This window comes from Hirundo rustica, chromosome 4 (assembly GCF_015227805.2).
Source record: "Hirundo rustica isolate bHirRus1 chromosome 4, bHirRus1.pri.v3, whole genome shotgun sequence".
Classification (NCBI taxonomy): domain Eukaryota; kingdom Metazoa; phylum Chordata; class Aves; order Passeriformes; family Hirundinidae; genus Hirundo; species Hirundo rustica.
In genome coordinates, this window is record NC_053453.1 from 28,668,062 (window position 1) to 28,690,128 (window position 22,067).

The 22,067-nt window shown below is 36.2% G+C and overlaps 1 protein-coding gene across 37 annotated transcripts in view; it reads left to right on the plus strand.

Annotated features, from left to right (window-relative positions):
* NRCAM (neuronal cell adhesion molecule) overlaps positions 1 to 22,067 on the plus strand; it is a 147,463-nt gene that overhangs the window by 71,852 nt on the left and 53,544 nt on the right. For 20 of the 37 annotated variants that reach the window (XM_040061070.2, XM_040061072.2, XM_040061073.2 and 17 more), the window contains 8 exons: positions 8,883 to 9,073; positions 11,419 to 11,436; positions 13,373 to 13,478; positions 16,366 to 16,562; positions 17,458 to 17,580; positions 17,956 to 18,126; positions 18,572 to 18,628; positions 20,631 to 20,742. In XM_040061070.2, the coding sequence (XP_039917004.1) occupies positions 8,983 to 9,073; positions 11,419 to 11,436; positions 13,373 to 13,478; positions 16,366 to 16,562; positions 17,458 to 17,580; positions 17,956 to 18,126; positions 18,572 to 18,628; positions 20,631 to 20,742 (875 nt within the window). In that variant the 5' untranslated portion in view covers positions 8,883 to 8,982. The remainder of the gene's footprint in view (positions 1 to 8,882; positions 9,074 to 11,418; positions 11,437 to 13,372; positions 13,479 to 16,365; positions 16,563 to 17,457; positions 17,581 to 17,955; positions 18,127 to 18,571; positions 18,629 to 20,630; positions 20,743 to 22,067) is intronic. The other 17 variants (XM_040061088.2, XM_040061075.2, XM_040061076.2 and 14 more) reach the window with 3 other exon arrangements.

Here is a 22,067-nt window from a genome sequence, read left to right on the forward strand (position 1 = left end):
CCCCAACCCCCATCACCAAAATAATGTACCCAGGGCAGCTAGCTGGAGTTTGTACAGCTTGTTCCCTTTGTGCTGTTTACCCTCCTTTGTTCATGTACTTGTTAAGGTTTTATATCTGACAGAATGCCTTAGTCCTCAGTTTCTGGCAATGTCCTTATTCTGAGTGATCCCCCTCTTTAGCATAACTATTCCAGCATTTCATGCTAATATTAGTGGTTTCTGCTCTACTTCCCCGAGGGAGGAGTTGCCCTGTCTCTGAATCAGATTCTGCTCTTTTGCACAGTATGGTTTTCTCAACAGTATCTCCAGGATTGCAGGAATACTTCTGGACAGTCAGTGCTTTGGGGGTTAGTTGTAGGGATGCAAAGAAGATAATTAACCAGTGTAATACAGAGTGTATTACCTTCTCCTTAGGTACCTCTCTGAAACCCCTGCTCTGAATTCTGATGGATAGAAAAAAGTTAGGAAAATAGAAAAAAAATCAATTTCATCACATCTCCCAGGTAAAGGAATCAGTATTTTGGGGAGTATTTCAACTGAGCATCTTCTTTGCATATTTACAAGGAACTGAACTGGGAGTCTTCATTCCCAGGGTCAGGGTCAGTAAATGTGTATTTTCCTTCTGCCCACTTTGCAGTTTTCCTCTGGCTCTGTTTGCACACGATGGTATGTCTGTCAAAGCAGGCTGATGATACACTGATATTTTTTCTCATAAGCACTGTTTTATTCTATAGCAAAACCTTTCAGAGGGAAAGAGATGGTCTACATGAAAATGTTTGCCTTGTTGAAGTTTGTGCTGAATTATTTGTACTTAATGAGAGGTGAGATCATTTGCATGCTCTAACAGTATCAAAGTGTGAAGAACTATCCTAATGATACCATCATCTAGATACCTGGTTTTACCATTGATAAGCTGTAAAAATGTGTTTTCTTAGTTTATTTTGTCTCATTTACTCTGAATTCTTTCTAACTTACTGAGAATTTTAATGATCGAGCAGAATTCTTTCCTCTCCTTGATCCCCATATTTAGTGATTTGTTCAAGTCAAACTAGTTCTCTCTAAACCAATGCAAGTTATGTTTTCACTCCCTCCTTTGTAAACTCATGGTCTTCATCAGGTTTGCAAGGTTACACTCTGTTCAAACATCTCAAGCAAGTCTTTGAAAGACAGTTGAGTATGTATACATGCATCAGAGATGAAGTGTATTTGTTCAGGCTGTCATGACTCTAAATGACTACTGAAATATATGTCACTAAACCATTAGCTTTGTGATCCATTCCATCATTTTTCTGTGAGGGGATTAAAAAGGTAAAAGAATCTGAATCCAATCAAGAATTTAGGACACCGGAAAGGACCCAAGCAAGACTGAGACATCTGTTTAAATTCACAGTACAAATGTGCTGTTCAGATGCTGATTTGACTCTGGAGGCTTCTAAACTTGCCAGGCTTACCTACCTATTTGAGGGCTATCCACAGCTTTGCTTGGCCATGTCTATAGTCACCTCAGCCAAAGAAGTTTATAATTTAGGCTGAGCAGGATCTAAAAAGTAAGTGCTGCTCTGTTTAAATCCTCAAAAGGGCCAAATCCGATATAGACCTTCAGGGAATATGTGAGACAACTGTAAAATGACAGATTAGCCTTGCTCCAGTGTTTTAAAAAATCAGCCCTAAGTGGTGCTTTAAGGATTCAAGTCTGTGACACATGACTGAGCTTACAGGCTTACCTGCAGCCCTTAATTAGATATTTGACCTCTGTACTTAATTGTTAATTAATTTGTTTTCTTTTTTTTCCCTGCATTTTTTGATGCACATAGATTGTATTTCTTGAGCAGACAATTGAAATAAAACTGGAATTTTTAAGGACCCCTATCTCTGCTTTTTTGGCTGTACCCAGTGTTCATAGTGATTTACCAAGGAGATCTAGTTAGCAGCTATGAAATTTTAGGTTTCAGGGAAGAACAACGCAAACCCTGCTCAGTCCGGGCAGGGCCAGAGGAGTCAGCCTTGTGCAAGGATGCTTCAGCTGTGTTGGTGTCCAGTGACCTGGTACAAGTGCAGTTCAGTGGCAATGGAAGAATGGGTGGATAATTGAAGCGGTTCTCTGTTGCTGGTTCAGCAGTTAATACTGAAGTTATTCTGGAAGCAATGGGATCTCGTTGTGCTGGGGCTGTGCAGTTGTACTGTCAGTACTGGTACTTGTGTTGAAAGAGCTTCTGTTCTCATGGCAGATGTGTTGGTCATTGCCATGGTGGACACAAGCAAACAAATATTTAGGGTTTTTTAATAGTCTTAGATACAGGGTCAGCACTGTTTTCTGATGTTGTTACAGTATTTCAAGTAACACGATGAATTGGAAGAAAAATTATGACGCATCATATTAGGATGGAAAACTTCTTTAGTCATAGTAACCATTTGCAGATATTGAATAATATGTGTTGAAGATACATAACTTTATGTCATTCAGCAAGTCTAGGTGTGATGGTCTACCTGTGAGCTCCAGAGGAGCCAGTGGGGAAGACATCTGGTTCATAGGTTTTCATTTTTAATATGCTCCTTAAGACTGGAAGAAAGCTGGTGTTCTGCCCAGATTCAGAATAGACAAGCAGATTGAGCAGGGTAAATATAGCCTGATATAAATCACTGTGAACATATGGAAAAAGCTGATTGGGGACTCAGCTGATAGGGAATTAAAGGCCTTGAGTAAAATTGATTCTGCTCAGAGTTTTATGGAGAGTAGGGCTTGTGAAACAAATGATTGACAAAAACCTGATTTTAATATTTTAATATCTGGTAAAATTACAGGTTTGGTAAGGTGATGGTGTGAGTGTAAAAGACTTTGAAAAGCGTTTGACTTAACTGCCACGTGAAACCAAGTAATACAAACATGAATTGAACTGTGTAACAAAACAGACCAGACTTTGATGAATAACAAACCAGTTAGCAGGTCTTAATATAGGATTGTCAGTAAAGAAGTTTCAAGGATTAAGTGGCTTTTCCATAGCGGAAAATAGAGAGTGAGAGTAGCAAGACTATAAACTGTCTGGATTGGGGAAAGGAAGGAGATCACTATGAATGCTTAAGTACATTCTCAGAGCCAAAACAGTAAGGCTGAGTGTAGTGGTGGTTCAGGAGTGTAACCAGGCTGACATTTTTTTGCTGTATATAGAACCACTGAGAACATTTAGAGTATGGCACACAAAGCCATCTGCCTTTATAAAAGAGCTTGAAAATGGCTAAGTGCATATAAACATCTAACCCTGATAAGTACCTGAAGCATCTGAATTAGTCCTGAGGAGATCTTGTTGAATTCAGGAGTTCTATCTGATGAGTTAATTTTTTATCCAGTTCTTTTTAAATGGATGTCCCTATAACATGTACAGTGCAGCCAAATCCAAAGCAATGAGCTTAAGTTTCATAAACGGGAGGTCACAAAAGATGATTTAGATGACTTTAAAGGATAAATTTATAGTAGATTGTGACAAAAACTCGGAGGAAAGCAATGTGGTGTTTTCCAGGGTTCTAGAGGATGAGAATAGTTCAATTTGATGTGCTTTTAGAAAGTTTTAAGAATTGTTCCTTTTTATTGACACCTCTGTTCAGACACTCTAAAGCTATGTGTCCTGTGGTACGTAGATTAAGACCAGCTACCTGGAAATAGTTCATAACTTGGATAATTTACATCTAATAGGTAAGAGATGGATGGGGAAAGCAAACCAGTGGGGGCTGAACTTACTGCAAAATTATTCAAGAGCAGAATTTTGAATGCTACTCAACTCTGTCAACACATACATGGGTGTTTAGTCTATTACGTCATGGTACCTCCATAAAAACATTTAGAATTATTCTTGTTATATAGCATTATTGTTTCTAGTAGTGCTGTGTCCATGCCACTTAGGTAGTACAATGCTAAGTGGGTTGTTATCTGTTTCTGTTTGCAAGATTTTTATTAAATAATTGTTTCCAATTAGTGGGGGTTTTTATGTGACCTATTATTGCAAATGCTAGATAACCTAAAAAAGAAGCATGACATTCAAATTTATTTGTTCAAAAATGTTTCAAATCATCTTATTAATACTTGCATAGTTAGCATAGTTGTGTAAAACACATAAGTCCTGTAAAGACCTTCCATTAAGTGATAAGGGTATTGCAGTTGTCCCCAAAAGCAAGCATTTTGTGCTTTTTGATTGTAGTCTTCAGCACCTTTTTTATGTACAAATCATTAAATACCTTCATACCATTTGAAATTGCTTTTCATGTTTCTGTAGATTTGACTGCTATGAAACAGATTTCCTTGAAAACTGTTTATTTTTTGTATATTCCAATTATATCTGATTTTCATTGTGAGAAAAAATACAGGCATTAGACAAATGAAACAGAGGAAGTTTTTTGCTAAGTAATAATTTTTCTCTAATCTGCACTGGCTAACTTATTCTGCATTAATTAAGTCATGTCTATATGGAAGAGAATGCTTTTTTTCCTAATGTGTATGAAATATTCCAGTTGTTCTGTCTTGCAATTTAATAACCCTTTCACATTTCTTATAATGATTTCCATTCACATTTCTAAAGATGTTTTTGTCTTAAATATAATGTAATTGAGTAGAAATGCATAATTAGTGGTGCATCAAATCTCTCTGAAACAATATTACATTTAGAAAATACTGTCTTAACTTTGCACAAGGTTGAATTTCAGTAAACACGCTTCCTTACGCTCTTACATCCTAAAGAAGAAATATTGCAGCAACACTTACAAGGAAATTAAAGATGCTGTATGCTTCTGTTGAAGATAGCTAGAGGAAAAATGTGTCCTCTCTGTCATTTGGAGTGTCAATTGACTCAGCCTTGAGGTGCCAATTGATAGTGTGTGTGTCTGTATTAATATTCCAATCAGAAATCAGTATTATTCTGTACTGGTATAGTATAGTAAAATATCCTCTGTGTGTGCATGTGTGGATGTGTGGGTATTTGCTCTACACTCGTGGATACTGTTCAGATGTTAACACTCTCTTTGGCAGCTCCTCACCTGACCCAATGGTAATTCTTCTACAGTGCCTGGACACAATTCAGGGAGTATCAGAGTGAGTAGGTAGGATGGATACTCCTTCAAAGGGGAAGGATGTAACCCATTGTGTACCAGTGTCTTCTCCCAAGCTGCGAGGGAGGGGACAGTCTCAAATTGCTCCAGGGAAGGTTTAGATTAAATATTAGGAAAAAATTCTTTACTGAAATAATTATCAAGCACTGTAACAGGCTTCTCAGGGAAGTTTTTGAGTCCTCATCCCTGGAGGTATTTAAACACATGTAGTGTGGCACATAGACACAAGTGTCAGATTTGGCAGTGCTGGGCTGATAGTTAGGCTTGATGATCTTAAAGGTCTTTTCCAACCTTAACAATTCAGTGATTCATTTGCTCTTGAGCTCTTAAAATTGAGAAGATCCTTGCTCCTTTTGATTTACAAAAGGAATCTTTAAGTCTGCCTTCCAAATTATTCCTTCCACATACATGCTGTTTTTCCTAGTTCTTCAGTGTTTGTGAAGTATCTGTTTTTGCTGTTTATAGCCAAATGGTCCCAGTGAAGAGATGACTGGGAACAATCAGTATTTTGATCTTGTGCCATACAGTCTACATCAGGCTCACCTCAGGTTCTTTCATTCTTCTAATTGTGGCTTTCTGTGGGTCATTTTTAAAAAGCAGTTGTTTGGTTGGTTTTTTCTAAGTGAAAAAAAAGGTTGATGTCTCTCACTTGATCCTGGTTCTTTTGTAATACACAAATAAAACCCTTACCTTTTGAAATTATACTTCGTGATGAAACACTGCTCCACTTTGCTTATGCATTTTTATTTACCTCGACTCCTGTTTGCTACCCCATAGCTTCAACCTTTAGTCCATGTTGTTAGTCACAATCAGCAGCTCATCAAGAAGCACAGAAGACATAACAAGTGACATTTTGTTAGGTGCATATCAGATACGGAGGTATAGAAAATCTTATTTTGTACAAATTGGTGAGTAAACTCCTGAACTAACTGTCACAATATAGGTGTTTTCCTATGAAAGGGGTAGGAAAAAATGTCTGAGTTACAAGAGATTGTAAATAAATTATCTGGAGGAAAAGGCAATCTGTTGTATAAATATTTCATGTTTTGCAATCGAAGCCTTTACATAGATATGTGCTTAGAGGCCTGTCCTTATTTTGTAGCAGATAATGTTTTGTCAAAGCAATGTTTAATTCTGCATAGCAGCTGTTGTATTCATACTAAATTATGCCAGATTTAATCTTGACTATATTCAGCAAGAGCACCCAGTTGTGCTGACAACCCTAAAATAATTTTCTGTAATGTTCTATCGCAAACCCTTTGGGCACATTGGCTCTCTGAGGCTGAATTCCCATATTATATCCAAACATCCTGGCAGTGGATTCAATAGTTATCCTACTGGAACTTTGCAGTAGCAGAGGTAGACAATATGAGACAATTTCTCAAGAGTATTACTTTCCCAATCATATTAATTACCCCTGCCTGATTCACCAGCGCTTGTGTATTCATTTGTACTTCTTCAAAGTGAATGCTATTTAATTTTACAATACTCTCAAATCACTGCAATACTCATTTTACATGTCGAAAGAACAAGACAGTAAAGTGGATAATCAGGTTTTCAGGGTTTCATAAGGAGAACTGAAACTTTGCGTGGAGAAGAAACAACAGAAGTCAAGGTTCACTTGTGCAATACTTCAAAGAGTATCCTGTAAACCCCAGGTCACTCACTGCACAGTGAGGGCACCTCGATAATTCAGTGATACTGTAATAAGGAGATGGCATAAAGATCAGGAGAACAGTGGGTTAAAAACTAGTTTAACTGGAGAAGAGCAGACAGCTGTAGTTGATGGAATAAAATCAGCTTTTCTGGAGAGCACTTCATTGCAGGAAATGTGTTGGGCTGTTCTTAGGCACTTTTGACCGAAACTCTACTCCTTCCCCTTGCTCTCTGCAGCAGGGTAAACTGAATGTGCCAAAATGGGGTGGAGGAAACACTTCTCACCTTTCCCAGATCAACCCCCAGCAATTTAGGGTGCTCATTTAAAATGTAAGAAAGTTCAGTTTATTTTTTCTTGGAAAGTCTGAATATTTTTCATGCATTGCCTGCTATATGTCTGAACCCCTTTCTAATTATTTTGTAGGTAGGCACGCCACCTTGACTACTTGTGCAGTTTCAGTATGTATAAATAATTATGCAAAGGCCAGAACTATGGTGTAGTCTCTTCTGATGTATTTTGTAATTTTTCTAATCTGCCATGATAAATAATTAGTTGTTACATTACAATATGTAGTCCTAGAGATGGTTTGGAATGTCAATAAGCAACTTGCCCTCTCCCATGATGCCCCAGTCAGCAGTTCCCAACAACTCCAAGTAATACATGTCTAGAATTTTATCCTACTGAAATATTCTTATTTTGAAAGAAAAATCTGTTTTACAGACAGTGACAGTAAGAATCAGGGAGTTTGATGTCCTAGGTTTGGATGAGAAGTAGAACTCCACACCTCAGTTCTAGTTTCTAGTTCCAGTCTCTGCTCAGAGGGCTGTACAAAGAGAAAGATAATTTACAGCGGCAATTAAGAGGCATAATTTCTTCTGTAATGTGAAAATTCAGGGCAATTCTTACCATAGGCTGGTTTTAGTAACTTCAGGAAGTACAAACAACATTTAATTTAACATGCATAAAGCGGCTGCTTCTTTGCAACTTTAACTCCCCGTAGACTGGCTAGCATTGTGTTTCATATCTGTAGTCAGAACTGAGCAAGTGTTCCCTTCAAGGTGTATTAATGCTGATCACTGTGAACTTTCTGATCCATCTGGCATCTGGAAGGTACTTTCTCAGTGGATGTCCATTTGCTGAGAACGCATTGTGTAAGCATCGTTTGGACTTCTAGGGCTGCGTAGCTCTTTGTAGGTCGCTGGTGATGCTGATGGGGCTTGCAGACAGCTAGTTTTCACTCCTCCAACTTTCTTCTCAGCTAGAGCTTGGTCCTGAATGCAGAAAATAAGGAGGGAGACAGAATCATTCTGCATGGCTAATATGATCTCTCATGCTTGGCTGAGGGGGGAAATCGAGCACATTTCAAAGAACAGATTTCCCTTAAGTTTCATTTCTGACAGTTCGTCACATCTGAAAGGAAGAGAAGAGTGTCTGAGAATATGCTGGCAGTTAATTAGATTTTGGGTTCAGGCTAGAAATGACAAAGTATTTTGATGTTATCTATTTTGAGAGGAATCAGATATCCAGAAATAGGAGCCTAGGTACAGTACACATGGTAGCACCTCAGCACCTTCATGAAATCTTGTGTATTCAGTCTAAAGCTGTTTTATTAGAAAGAGTTCCAAAGTAGGGAGAAGTGGGATACTTATACTCAAAGCTGTAGAAAGATTCCACAGTTTACTTAGCAAATTCATGGCTTGAAATCTTTTCATTGGAGTAGATGCCTAAAATGCTTCTTTCCAAGAATGGTGCAGGGTGCTTGAAGGAGAGACTTAGGTGAGCATCCAGAGCTTTAATCCACTCAATCTACTTCAGAAGACTATATCTTTAGTATATACTCTTTTTTAATGAGATGGATTGACTGATGCTTTATCCTTCTTAAGACAGGCATTTGTATTTCCATTCACTAAGGTTATAGGAGTTCTTCAATAACTTCTTTAGGAAAGTGTTAAGACCTAGGTGACCTAAGGACTTGTGAGTTTCTTGGATTTCAGTAGAATGCATGGTGTAACTCTTATCTTTAGATATAGTATTTAGACTGCTTGTATTTCATGATATTATTAAGATGCATGTGATCATTTAAGTCTCCACTGTATCCGCATATTGTTCTTTTTTTATTATTATTTACCAGGTTTCTTGTCTATACTTACATAACTACTGCAAGCTATCTAGTCTTACGAAGTTGAGCTTCACATTCTTCAAGTGTGATTTACTCAGTACAGCCTAAAGCAATGATGAAAAAGATGAGCATTCCTACAAGCAAAACTTCCCTGGTCCTCTTTCTGTGCCAAATTATTTCTGCACTGGATGTACCTCTTGACTGTAAGTATTAATGTGATAAATAAATGCAGAATAATGGAAGATTAGTTAAATAATTTCTGTAGGAAGCTGAAGATAACTCCAGCATGGAGCTAAAAATAGAGTGTGGTCACTTCAATCAGGACATTATAATTATGAATATTTACAATTACTTACTGAAGATTTTCAAAACCTGTGCATATAAAATGAGTTATGTTGTTCACTTGAGGAGGTTTAACAAAGGATTCTCACAGAATCCTACTTACACTTCAGTGTGCCTTTGATCAAATTGAAGAAGGGCAGAAAAGCCTTGCTAATTATTTGTGAAATTAAGAACATATTGATAATTTTCTAAAAATCCCAGGATAATTCCTGCTTGCTGTAAACAATCACCCTTACCTTCAGAGAAGAGGTTCCCAGGAGTCGATATGAGAGCTAATAAAAAATTCAAATACCTAAAATTCAGACACTCAAAGCATCTTTTTGTTGATGCAAAAGGGTAAGTAAGACTCTTGGGTTTCTTAAGTAGTGCCTGAAAACTGTTAAGGACTTTTACTTAAAAACATGTTAAAAATGTGCTGAGCAGGGAACTCCATGTTCCAATGTGAGGAAACATCTGGAGGAGGGGAAATCCCAAGATCTGAAGTTCTTGTCTAATATAAGACTCTGTTAGTGAGGAACCTCGAAGGTAGCACTCCTTGCTGAAAAGGAAGCAGTGGTAGCTGCTGCATTTCATATTCTCAATAGCTAATTTTATTAAATTACTCATGTTTCAGGTTGCTGTTTGCTTTCTCTTGATCACATTTTCAAAATTCAGTGAACCATGTTGCACCTCTCAGTGACTATTCATTTGTTTAACTAATTACCAAGAAGAGAACATTAGGGCTGGTGTTTAATTGATGGATTAATACATCAGTAAATTTGCCTGTGATTTTAATTTGCATGGTTTTCTTTACCCCTGTGGTTTTGATACCTTCCTGCCTTCCAGAAATGCACGTTTTTCTTTAATCATCATTGACATACATTGCAAGTGCTTCGGTGTTTTGTTTTTCCCCATGCATTTTACAGGCCTATCAAACCAATGACCTGTGTTTCTGTAACAAAATCAATATATATGAATCACATCCAACTTGTTGTGTTGTAAATGCATTTAGAGCAAAAAGATGTGGGTTAAAAAAGGCCTTGAAAGTCTCATGAATAAATTAATGTGTTACTTTAAAAACATAGTTTTTCTCTTTAAACATCTTTGCAGGCTATATATAGTGTTTTAAACCATCTTATAGTTTAGCAACTAATACAAATCCTGCACCTCTCTAATATCATTATCTTAAGAGCAAGATTTTGGGTTAAATTTACCTGAAATGCATCAAGAGACAAAAATGAATAGCCCTCTTGGATGTATGATTTTAATTCTGTACTGAGAATTTAATTCCCTTCTACTTCATGCTTAATAACTTTGTGAGATCTGATAAAGTCACATACTTGAATTTTTAGCCAGAAATTACATCTAGAATGGTGGTATTGCTTTCATAAATAATGATGAGAATGGGCTCTGGGAGAGCCCCACAAGGGGAAGGACTTCTGCTTTTTTGTGGGTCTTCCCTGCATATCCACCATAGAGATCTGGTGGTGAGAACACACTTGATTAGTTGAATATTTAGGTTTCATCCAGGTTAGAAATTCCTGTTCATAGCAAGTTCATTAGTTCCTAGTCAGTGTCTCCTCAAAGCAGGCAAGGAATGACTGAAAATGTAGGGGACTCAAAGACATTTGGCTTATTGATAAAGAGACATGTTTATACAAAACACTGGAAGTAAGCAATAAAGATCTGACAGCTAAGATGAAATTTTTTTTGTTTAGTTATTTTTCAGACAAAAAAGGGTTGCAAGTCTGTTGAGTAGAACTAGGTGGTTTTGTCTTTACAAGAGTAATTTTAGCCTGAGGCATTCTCTTTGTTCTTCCATGTTGGTGGATTGATTTTGACTGCAGCATGAGGGTAGTGCACTCCCTTAATTCTGATTTGCTGCTGTCTCCTCAGTTATTAGTGTTTTATGTCCTTGCAAGGCCAAAATCACATAGCATAGTTGCTTTTAAAAAGTCAACACTTCAGGAAAGTTTCTCATACCAAGAGCTTTAAGATAAATGTAGTAATATCTGACATAATGGAAATTGTGGCAGGAATTTCAGCCATCGCTGCATGGGTTGCAGTGCTGAATGCTTTAAATGTTTTCTTTTTAATGGTGACCAATGTACTACTCAGAGATACTTATCTTCCCTCTCAAATTTGCTAATTTTCTCTTCACTAACAAATGTTTCTCTTTAATCTCCATTTGTCCATTCAACTGCTGATTCTGATGTGGGAATAAAAGCAAAACTTCTAGAAGAATGTAAGTTACTTTTCACTAAAAATAGGCTGCGTGCTGCTGAAAATTAATACAGTTTTTGTTGCAGAATGAATTTGCAGTCCAAAAATGTGTGTTTCTGACATTTTGCTGATAATTTGGTTTGCTTTATCTAGATGTTTTGTGCATGCAGTGTTCAGAAATTACTACTGTACATAAAACATTCTGATATTCTGAATAAATTAACTGTGTGATTTTTGATGATGTGCTATTTGAACATTGGAATCTTCACTCAATATCAGCATGTGCATTGTTTTATTACTACTTTCAGGAGTAAATATATTTGATAAAAATAAATTTATTGGAATATATGTACTTTTGTACTGTTTTACCTATCTGATAAGGACATATTTTTATATCCACGGTAGATATAGCTCTTTAAGTAGACCTCATATTTTATTGGTTCTAACTTAGCTTTAGTTTTATGGTTAATTTAATAATTTTTAAGTGCAGTCCATAACACAGGAGTGGAGATTCCAGGTATTTGATGTACATCAGATGGAATATCCTGTAGGTTGGGCAGTATTTGTGTCATATTCTTTTTCAGAGTGTATTTGCTTTTCCCAAGTAAGCATCTGACATGTACTGACCCTGAGAAATGCCTCTCTTAAAGCGCCGTGTAAAAATGTTGCCTCCCTCTTTAAAGGATTCTCCCCTGTGCAGTGAGGAGCAGAACCCAGCTCCCTGTGGCCTGTTCTGTTCTGTTTACCTGCTGTGATTTTTTGATTCCATGATCTGATTTCTTTTCATTGCTGTTTCTTGCAGGTAGGATTTTACAGACAGCTACCTCTGTCTGTGCCAAGGAGTACTTAATGTATAATGGTATGCTTAAGGAAGACTTAAATAAAAATCCCAGTTGTAAAATTTTAACTGTCTAGAGTGAGGCATGAGAACACAGCTAACTCTGATGATTGCCAGTGGCTAGAAATTACCCCAACACACTAGCAAAGGGTATTGCTGGACAGATGATTTACAGCACTAAGACAGGGATGTTCATGGGCATGTTATTAAACAGGTTTATTTAGGTGACACTAAACTATAAACACATGAATAATGTTGAGGAATTTCTCACAATCTTATTATCACAAACAGTATTTTTTAACGCAGAAATGGGCATAGATAATGGTAATAGGTTATGAATTACTTACAATAGGTAGACCCCAACTACTTTATCAGGTGAATCATTTTTTTTCTGTGCTACTTGCTTTATAGTACTGAGCAAATCACAAATGTTAAATGGTTGCTTCTTCTGGGACAGTTCACTAGACTGAGTGTTTTTTTAATGGGTTTCTTAAGGGGAATCAGTGCTTTACTTTTCCTACATGTTTACTTTATTTGGAAACTAGATACTATTTTTTTTGCTATTTATGTTATGAGCATTTTTTACTCCTGAAAAGTAGTCCTTAAAAGCATGCTTTGTAGATTAATGCTGTATGTTAAGCACAATAAATGTGTGGCAAGATTTCACCCACAGAGAATTTGAAAATACAAAAAATGTTTAGAAGCACAAAGCAATGTATATTTTTTCCTTCTGTGTGGTAAAAAACCATTTTGTGGAGGTTTATGTCTTGCAAGTCTTCATTTCAGATTTGTTGGACTTAGAATTTGAGTGTCCTTTGGTTTTGTGAAAATCTGTTGAAATCTGAGGTATAGAAATGATACTTTCATTAAACTTTTTGGCCAAGATCTTCATCCGCTGTAAATCAGGATATCTCAGTAGGAAGTTAGTATGGCTACGCTGATTTACAAGGGTAGAGACCTTCAGCCTCCTGATACAAAGGGTACTTTCTATTAAGGGTACTCTTCTATTAATGATTCGGTTGCTAACTGCAATTCTTCTTTCTCTGCTTACAAAAGTGTCTTGGTGATACTTTGAAAATATTGTTGAAATCATCTCTCTTTGTTGTATTTCATAATGAAGTGTCACAACCTCCTACGATAACTCAGCAATCTCCAAAAGATTACATTGTTGACCCTCGAGAGAATATTGTAATACAATGTGAAGCCAAAGGAAAGCCACCTCCTAGGTTAGTAGCTTTTTTGTTGTTGATTTGGTGTTTTTTTTTTCTTTTCTTTTATTGGCCTAAGGGCATGGAAGAACTCTGGAGTTCAAGGAGAACATACTGTAATTTTTCTAAACTAACAAGATCAAGTTTATCTATATAGATGTGCTTGCACATGCAAAAACATGTACACTTCTGCACCTTTGTAAATGACATAGCTACCAGATAGTGGCACAATTTTGACTCTTAAAACACTTGATATTTAAATGTTTCTAGAGTCATCAAGCAATTGTAGCATTTTTTTCTTCTCAAAACTCTAACAATAAAATAATACTTGATTATTACAAGAGCAGATAGGTAAATGCCAGTGGAACACACTAGGAGATATGCTGTACTATGAACTGAATGATGTGCCAGGTTTGGGCATAGTTTAAGCAGAATGGACATTGAATAAAGTCAGACTAACGCTAATGCATTTGAATGTAATGTTTTGTAAATAATTCCATTTTATGAGGATGATCTTGAAATATAATTTGTCAGAAATTAGTCTGTATAAGTTTTATTGTTCAGCAGCCTTGTGCATTTAATAGCCTTAAGTTTTGGTGTTGGCAGAAATGGATCAGATTCCTGATCATCGTCTATTTTAATATCCTCTTTTAGCATCTTGAAATATTTGGAATGTACTCCTTTCAAGGTACTGAGTACCTGCACTGGAAACATCAGTAGCCATTATACATTCTGGCATTGTTAGTAACTGCTTCTGATTGCAGAGACTATGAACATAGACATGTGTATCTCTCTGGTCCAGCAGTGTTGTGCTACACCTTACTAGCAAGGTTCATCTAAAACTGCTCATTCTGACGCAGACAGAACTTGTTAGATGTATTTTTTCTGAATAACCAGGTTTTTATCTGCATTATTCCTGCTGATTGCCTTGACATCATTGTCATTATCATGCTGGGCAGCAGAATGGAGGAGATGGAGATTATCTGGGATACTCTTACCCTACTCTCACCCTGTTGAGGACAATAATGCCACAGAGCTGCTGTGTTTACCAGCATTTTAATTTGGCTGGCCCAATGCCACTTTTAAGAGTGTGGGTGTTGATCTCGAGGACCAGATGATTATTGTCCACTTTGGGACAACTGTATTGCTTCTGCAGATGTTTCTCTTGAACAATTATGGTTGGAATTACCAGTGAGAAAAAGAGTGCTGTCTGTGAGACTGACAAACTTGAGCCATGTGCCAAGGCTTTCTGCTCTACATCCTCATCTTCCCTGTCAAACATGGATCAGGCTTTCTTCCCATGCTACAGAGGAAGTGACGGGATTTAAGTAAAGAATTTTCTAATGAGCATGAGCTTGTGTTTAGTCTTGTTTATTTTTTAAGATGTGACATTAATTTAATTTGTATCAGTAGTTAGTCTGGTTGGTTCATCACTCTTGATAACCTGCAAATGCATGTTGGAACTTGAGCTGCTCCTGAGCTTTGAAGTCAAAGGTAGACTTTCTCAGCCTGCAGTGTGAATTGTGTGATATGTGTGATAACTTCTTATTGGTCAGAGCATCTGGCACAAATGTTTATGGGTATGCTGCTACCTACAGCTAGAACAGCAAAGACTCTGAATGGCATGTATCTCAAATTCAAGGGTCTGTACCTCAGTCTGTTCCCACCTCTTATTTGAATCTGCATTACACTTTCTTGCATCCTTAATATTCATGGTAACCGAAACCCCAAATTCTGAAGCTTCACCTGCAAAGTTGTAAGAAAGAGGTTCACTGTTGGTTCACTCTGCATGGTAGTCCTCCCAAAAACACTTCAGTGTGGTGCAGCACTGCTGCAGGTCTGGTTCTTCTGTTCCCCAAGACAAGGTGCAAATATCATGTCCAGTCCTGCCCAGCTGCTGCAGAAGGTCAGAACAACTATCTGAGTCAGTTAGAATTTGAGCTTTTCCAGTACCATTTACATTTATACTTTAGGAAGCATTCTAACCAGCAAAAAGAGTGTTTGTGCTTAAGATTCTGAAGCTGAAATATGTAACAAGTACAAAAACTGCTGTTCACAGCATTTGAAACCGTGAGTGCTCAGCACTTCAGTTGCTCAAGTGTTGTCAAGCTCTCTGTGACTATACTTCTGACCATTAAGAGAGCATAAGTAAGTGGTGTTTACAGTAATCTAAGTTGTAGACTGTGAATCTCTGCTTCTTTACAATTTTTTATGAGTTCTATTAGTCTTCGTTTCTAATGGCTACTTTTCAAAACATCTCTTGTTTTGAGTAGCATCAGTATAAATCTACTAGTCTAAATAAAGGCTATCAGACTATATAATTTCAATTAGAGAATTATATTTGCATTAGAATAATGAAAAGAAATCAAACTCACTGCAGTCTTTAATTCACTTGCATAACTTCAAAATCACCAAACCAATTAAAAGAAATGGCCTCCTGCTGGGGCCTGAGATGACACATTTCAGCCCTGAGCAAGTTTTTAAAGACAGGTTTATGAACCCTTTCAACAATAGGTTTTATAATGGAAATGCTAATGCAGCTGTAGCAATATCTGTTCTTGCAGATGTTACCGCATCATTGTTAGTAGAAAGGAAATAAATTTTTTTCCATGTATGATTACCCTCAAAATTTTTTACTGTATTTTTGAAAAAAAAAAAATTGACTTTGAAATAGCTCCTGTTAACAAGTTCAGTCAAACCTTTTATCTTAAAATATTACCAGATTTCTTATAGTGAAAGTTCTGTATTGCTTTATTAGTTAATTTAGTTTTGGAGTGTGTCTTACTTATCTGCTAATGAAAAAATGACATGTATTTTTGTTAATTAGTTTTTTCTTCTTTTTCTTCATACAATCTACAAAAAGAAGCTCAGAATAAACTTTTCTCCTTTTTTTAAATTGTTTTAGCTTCTCCTGGACACGCAATGGAACTCATTTTGATATAGATAAAGATGCACAGGTAACAATGAAACCAAATTCAGGGACTCTTGTCATAAATATTATGAATGGTGGGAAGGCAGAAGCATATGAGGGAGTTTACCAGTGTACAGCAAGGAATGAACGAGGAGCAGCCATTTCCAACAATATCGTTATAAGGCCTTCTAGTAAGTAAAGCTCTTAATGTTCAATAAAGTGTGAAACACTTTGGTTTTCTTCTTTCCTTATGAACTTTTTGCCTTTTTGTTTTCCTGTCTTAAAAATTCAGTCATCCAAATGACCATGCTAGAAGTTATTGCCTGTTTTCTAATACTCAGGTATAATACTGTATTACATGTTCTCTCAAATACTTTTTTTACAAAACTTTAGTAACTGAGTTTTTTCTTGATACATCATAATAATCTTAGAATGTTTAAAACTGAGTTGTATGTATGACACTACTGCTAGAATAAAATATTTATAGCCTTAAGGGTTTAAGGATAATTTATTGACATTGATGGTATAATTGATGATAATGATTTTTAGCCTGTTTATGAAGTCTGTATTCCAGAGTTTTTGTAATGGCTTTAAAACATAACAGATTGGAACTAAAAAGAAGATAAAAATTATTAATTAATGGTAGGTTGTTTCTACAGCTTTTTATGAGCTTTATCTCAGTTTCGTTTTCAAGCTTCTCAGCTTAAAATGTGCTGTTCTCACATCTTAATTAAAGAGTGTGTGTATCATACTGCTTCAAAAATGTCTACCTTTTTTTTATTTTAGCACACCACCTTTTTTTTTCAGGTATTGTTAAAAGTTTGCAAGATACTGTTATAAAACCTTTAGTGAGTAGACAAAATAATTTGAATCAGTTGATTATACTTTCAATAAACCATTGATGTGCTTTTCTTCCAAGAAAACATAAAAAAGAACAAATATAAAAACTTTAGCAAACATTTAAGGACTTAACATTCTGATGGATGTAGTTCTTCCATTTGTCTGGAATACTTTGTGCACTTTCCCTTTAAATTTTTGAGGTTTTGCCAATTCATAGTTTGTCTGTGTCAAAATTACTTTCTATAGGGTCGCCTTTGTGGACGAAAGAAAAACTAGAACCAAATCATGTTCGTGAAGGTGATTCACTAGTACTGCACTGCAGACCTCCTGTTGGCTTACCACCACCTATCATATTTTGGATGGATAATGGTGAGTTTGTTTTTTATGCAGTTGACATTTTGCAACTTTTCTACATAGTGGATCATTGCTTACCAAAACCACAGATGGTGAAGTTTCACTCTTAAGTTAAAATTCAGTGAATTTCCATTTCTGTAGAACAGAGGAAACAAGCAGACATACAGCCCAAAAGCATGAAGCCAAAAGCAGCTGAGATCCTAATGTAAGTTGTAGATCAACCTACTGGGGAAGAATGGGTAGACAAGGGATTTCATCAGGAAGCTCAGAAATGTCTATATATGTACCAAGCCACAAACAAGTGTAATTGAATGAATGTGGAGTCTGCAGATCATAGTAATACAGTGTGTCAATTATATTTGCCATAAATATGTTCTTGTTTTCCCTTAGCTTTCCAAAGGCTGCCTCAAAGTGAAAGAGTTTCCCAAGGTCTAAATGGAGATCTTTATTTTTCTAATGTACAACCAGAAGACACCCGGGAGGACTATATCTGCTACGCAAGATTTAATCATACGCAAACTATACAGCAGAAACAACCCATATCTGTAAAAGTATTTTCAAGTAGGTATTCCATCACCAAGTTACATACTTACACAGCATGTATCCAGAGTTCTCAAGTTACATGCTTAAGTTAAGTAGTGTTTTGCTAGGAAATTTTGTTATTTAAATTTTGAATAAGAAATTACATTACTCTGTAAACTTGAAATGTAATCTCCATTTTTCTTGAAATATAATTGATTTTTAAAGCTATAATTTTTCCCTTTATAAGGCTTTGTGTTTTGAAAAAATGTTTATAAATATTTGATACATAGAAAAAACAGTGTAAAAAATAGCAGTTTTCAGATGTTTTTCCAAGAATATTAAGTTGTTATGATTACTGTAACTATTGAAACAAATTAATCAATCACTTGATTAACTCACCGTGACCATGTCATCACCTTTTGATTCCCAGAACTTTTATTTATCCCTCTTGTATGCTTTCTTCATGATATTCTGTTTATTTCAGTGGATTCATTGAATGACACTATAGCTGCTAATTTGAGTGACACTGATATTTATGGTGGTGAGTTACACTGGTCCCCACTGGTACTCCTTGTTTCACAGTAGCATTTAGTTAACTAACTTCACCTCCATGGCTACTTAATCTTTTGCTCCTTTTTTCAGTTTCTAATGAAGGTATCAATTAGTGCTGGTGATAATACATGCTTTACAAAGGGAATGCGCAGTGTGATCCTTTCAAATATTTAATGTTTCAAGGCTCTTGTAACATATGGCTAATAGAAAATATAAAGACTTATAATAAGAGTGCTTTCACACTGCAGATTTTAAAAACTACTTCTATACCGTGTTGATTTTTTATATTTTTCTTCATATTTACCTAGTAGTTTGATTATGTTCATTATCACTAGAACTATAATGTCATGTGCTGCATAATAAATAACAACAATTAAGCACCTAACAGATCCACTTCACATTTTATAACGTGCTGAATGTACCAATAAATTCGTAGGGGTAGGATAAATTTTGTTTGTTTGGTGTTTAGGCTGGTCTTTCCATTAATCTGTGTTGAACGGTCTTATGTATGTTCTGAATTAAATCCTCCTGAACAGATGTATGTGTGTTTAGCAAGGCTGACTTTGGAGCACCTCTGATTCTAGACTCTCCGCTTGATATTGGGTGATATAGAAAATACTTGATATTTATTCCATTTTTTGTCTTCTTCCTTGTGAAATGGGGCTTTGTGCATTTTAAACCATAACTTAAGTGAATCTAAAATAAAACATGGGCACAGAGTATTTTACTTCTCCACATAAAAATTACGTGTTATTCAGGAGGGACAAACAAGAAATAAGCTCCCAAACAAAAACAGTGTATTAGCTACAGTTAGTGAGGAAATCACTGTTGGGTTGGCTCCCAGCTCAGAACCACCATGGGTAATTCTTCTGAACACTCAGTCTGGCCAAGTGAGTCAGCAGCCCTTGGCAGTGCCAGCAGTTGAGTTGTTGCTGTGGCTGTCGGCTGCTCTGTTCTCCCACAGCTTTAAGTTGTTTGTGTACTGGTTATTAAGGAATTCACAGCACATACTGGATTAAAACAAAGTGTTGTATTTATGTTAGTGTATCAGTAAATCCTGTACCCTAACAAGCTTTGAGTTTATTATGTTTATAATCTCGTTTTTAAAAAACAAAATGATTTACCGTAATGTTTCAGACTCTTAACAGCACTTCAGAGCAATTTAATTCTATATTTTAAAATTGCTACAAGAGAACATTAGAGTATTCACAGAACACACTCTGTAATTACAGAAAACTCTTACTCTGAATTCCATGAAGGCATAGGAAATATCATATACTTCAAAACCCAACAGAGTATAATGTCAGAAATGAGTCTTATATTTATAACTGCCTGTGTTATTGCTTACAGGTTAATCAAAGTTCTATATTGCAAGACTGGGGAACAGCTTGAATTAAAGTTAAATATATAGTAAGAGAAAAATACAAGGATTAATTTCTTAAACAATGCCTCACATTATCTAGAAAATATTAAAGCATATTCCAAAGCAGACTGTACCTTTCACTCCCTTGGTTTATATTTCTGATTTAAAATAACTTTGCCTTACTTTTATTTTGATGGAAGCCCAGTAGATTTCATTAACTTTCAGTCTTGCACTGTGCCTCACACCAGTGGCCTTACTCCCCATAATAGTTCTGTTGAATGAAACAGCAGCTACTGAGGATTAAGACTGCATAGTTGCCTATGCAAAAGCTTTGTATCAATTGTTCCTGTCTTTTAATAACAAAATTTCTCTTCTATGTGTTCAAAACTGTGGCATTTAACAGATATGTTATGTCTGTCAAAAACCTAATGTGTTCAGCTTTGTAGTTGTGCTGCACAATTACTTTTAATCAAATGGCCAATGTGGAGCAAAATCTCTGTTCAAAATGTGAGAATGGATGTATGCGCTTGATTGGTATTAGTATACGCTTTAAATTTTTTTTTTTTTTTTTTTTTTTTTTTTTTTTTTTTTTTTTTTTTTTTTTTTTTTTTACCTTTTCTTGTTCCAGCAAAGCCAGTTACAGAAAGGCAGCCAGTTCTTCTAACACCAACAGGTAGCACAAGTACCAAAGTGGAACTCAGAGGAAATGTGCTTTTGTTGGAGTGCATCGCAGCAGGATTGTGAGTTACTTTTGAGACTTTTTTTTCCTAAATATAAATACAGAAAGAGAGGGGAACATTTCAGAGATGCTTAAAATGTGGCCACTCTATAAGTTTATGTGTTTCAAAGAAGCAGAAGCGTAAAATGGAAAGAGCTTTTTTAAGGAGCACCACCATTTACTTGGGCATCAGCAGACTTTGGAATGTGAACATGTATGGCCTCTGCCTTCTCATACCCCCAAACCCTATGCACAGGATATAGGTTGTGCCATTGTTTTTAAAGGACACAAGCAAGAAATTCTATAGGATAAACTCAGGCACATATCCACAGATTTGCAGTCAGAAATAACTCCTCCGTTGTTTTCCTAAGCTTACAGTCGTAAGGTTCTCAAATTATATAAAAATAGATAAGGATTTCTTGTTCTAATCCAAGAAAACTGCTTATATGTGTTAATAATTACTTAGTAGATCCACTAGGTGGGAATCACTGAAACAAATCTTCAGGTCCTTACATCTAATTTCTCATTGTAATTAACCTTAATTGGTACTTGTTTCTTCAATGCAATGCAAGTTTGCTTCTGCTCATTATTGTGCTAAAAGAAAATTACTAAGAGCAATTTAACTTTGTGAGTTAGGTTGATCTTTAAATCAGTTTCATTCTCAGGAAGAAATCTGAAAATAGATTGGTTATAGAATAGTAGCGGAAAATCTTTAGTACCTATTTCAAGAACTGTAAATATGTTTACAGTGCACAAAGGCATATCATGCAGAGTGCTCTCAGGTAGCCATGAGGAAAGCCAATAATTGCAAATCATGTACCACAGCCCCACACACGTGTTCACTTGCATGAGCTCCCCGGGGCACAGGCACAGCTTGATCTGAGCATCAGTGCACATCTGTCTCAGCTGTGGCCTGCTCAGGTGCCTGCCCCAGCAGCAGCAGCAGCAGCAAAACCAACCCTGTGAGTGGCTGTAGCATCAGCACAGGTAATCTTCATCTGCAATATAGTTATATGCCATTTGACAACCCTGCAATAAAAGTATTTGGTGATCCAAACTCCAGTAAAATGGCTGGATAAAACCTGTGAAAAAAATACAGTGTAATATATTTTTATATATTTTTATATATTTTGTGTCTTTAGCTGTCATATAATGAAAAAGAAAAAAACCCAAAAATCAGTGAGGGAATACTTGTCCACTAAGGGCCAGATGCAGATTTTGTTTGAAACAAACAAATCACTGACACCATAATTAAAAGACAGCTTTGCTAGGTGTCTGCGTTATAAAATATGTTGGACTGCTAAGGGAACATTTGCCTAGAGCCATTACTATCTGAGGGAAGACATT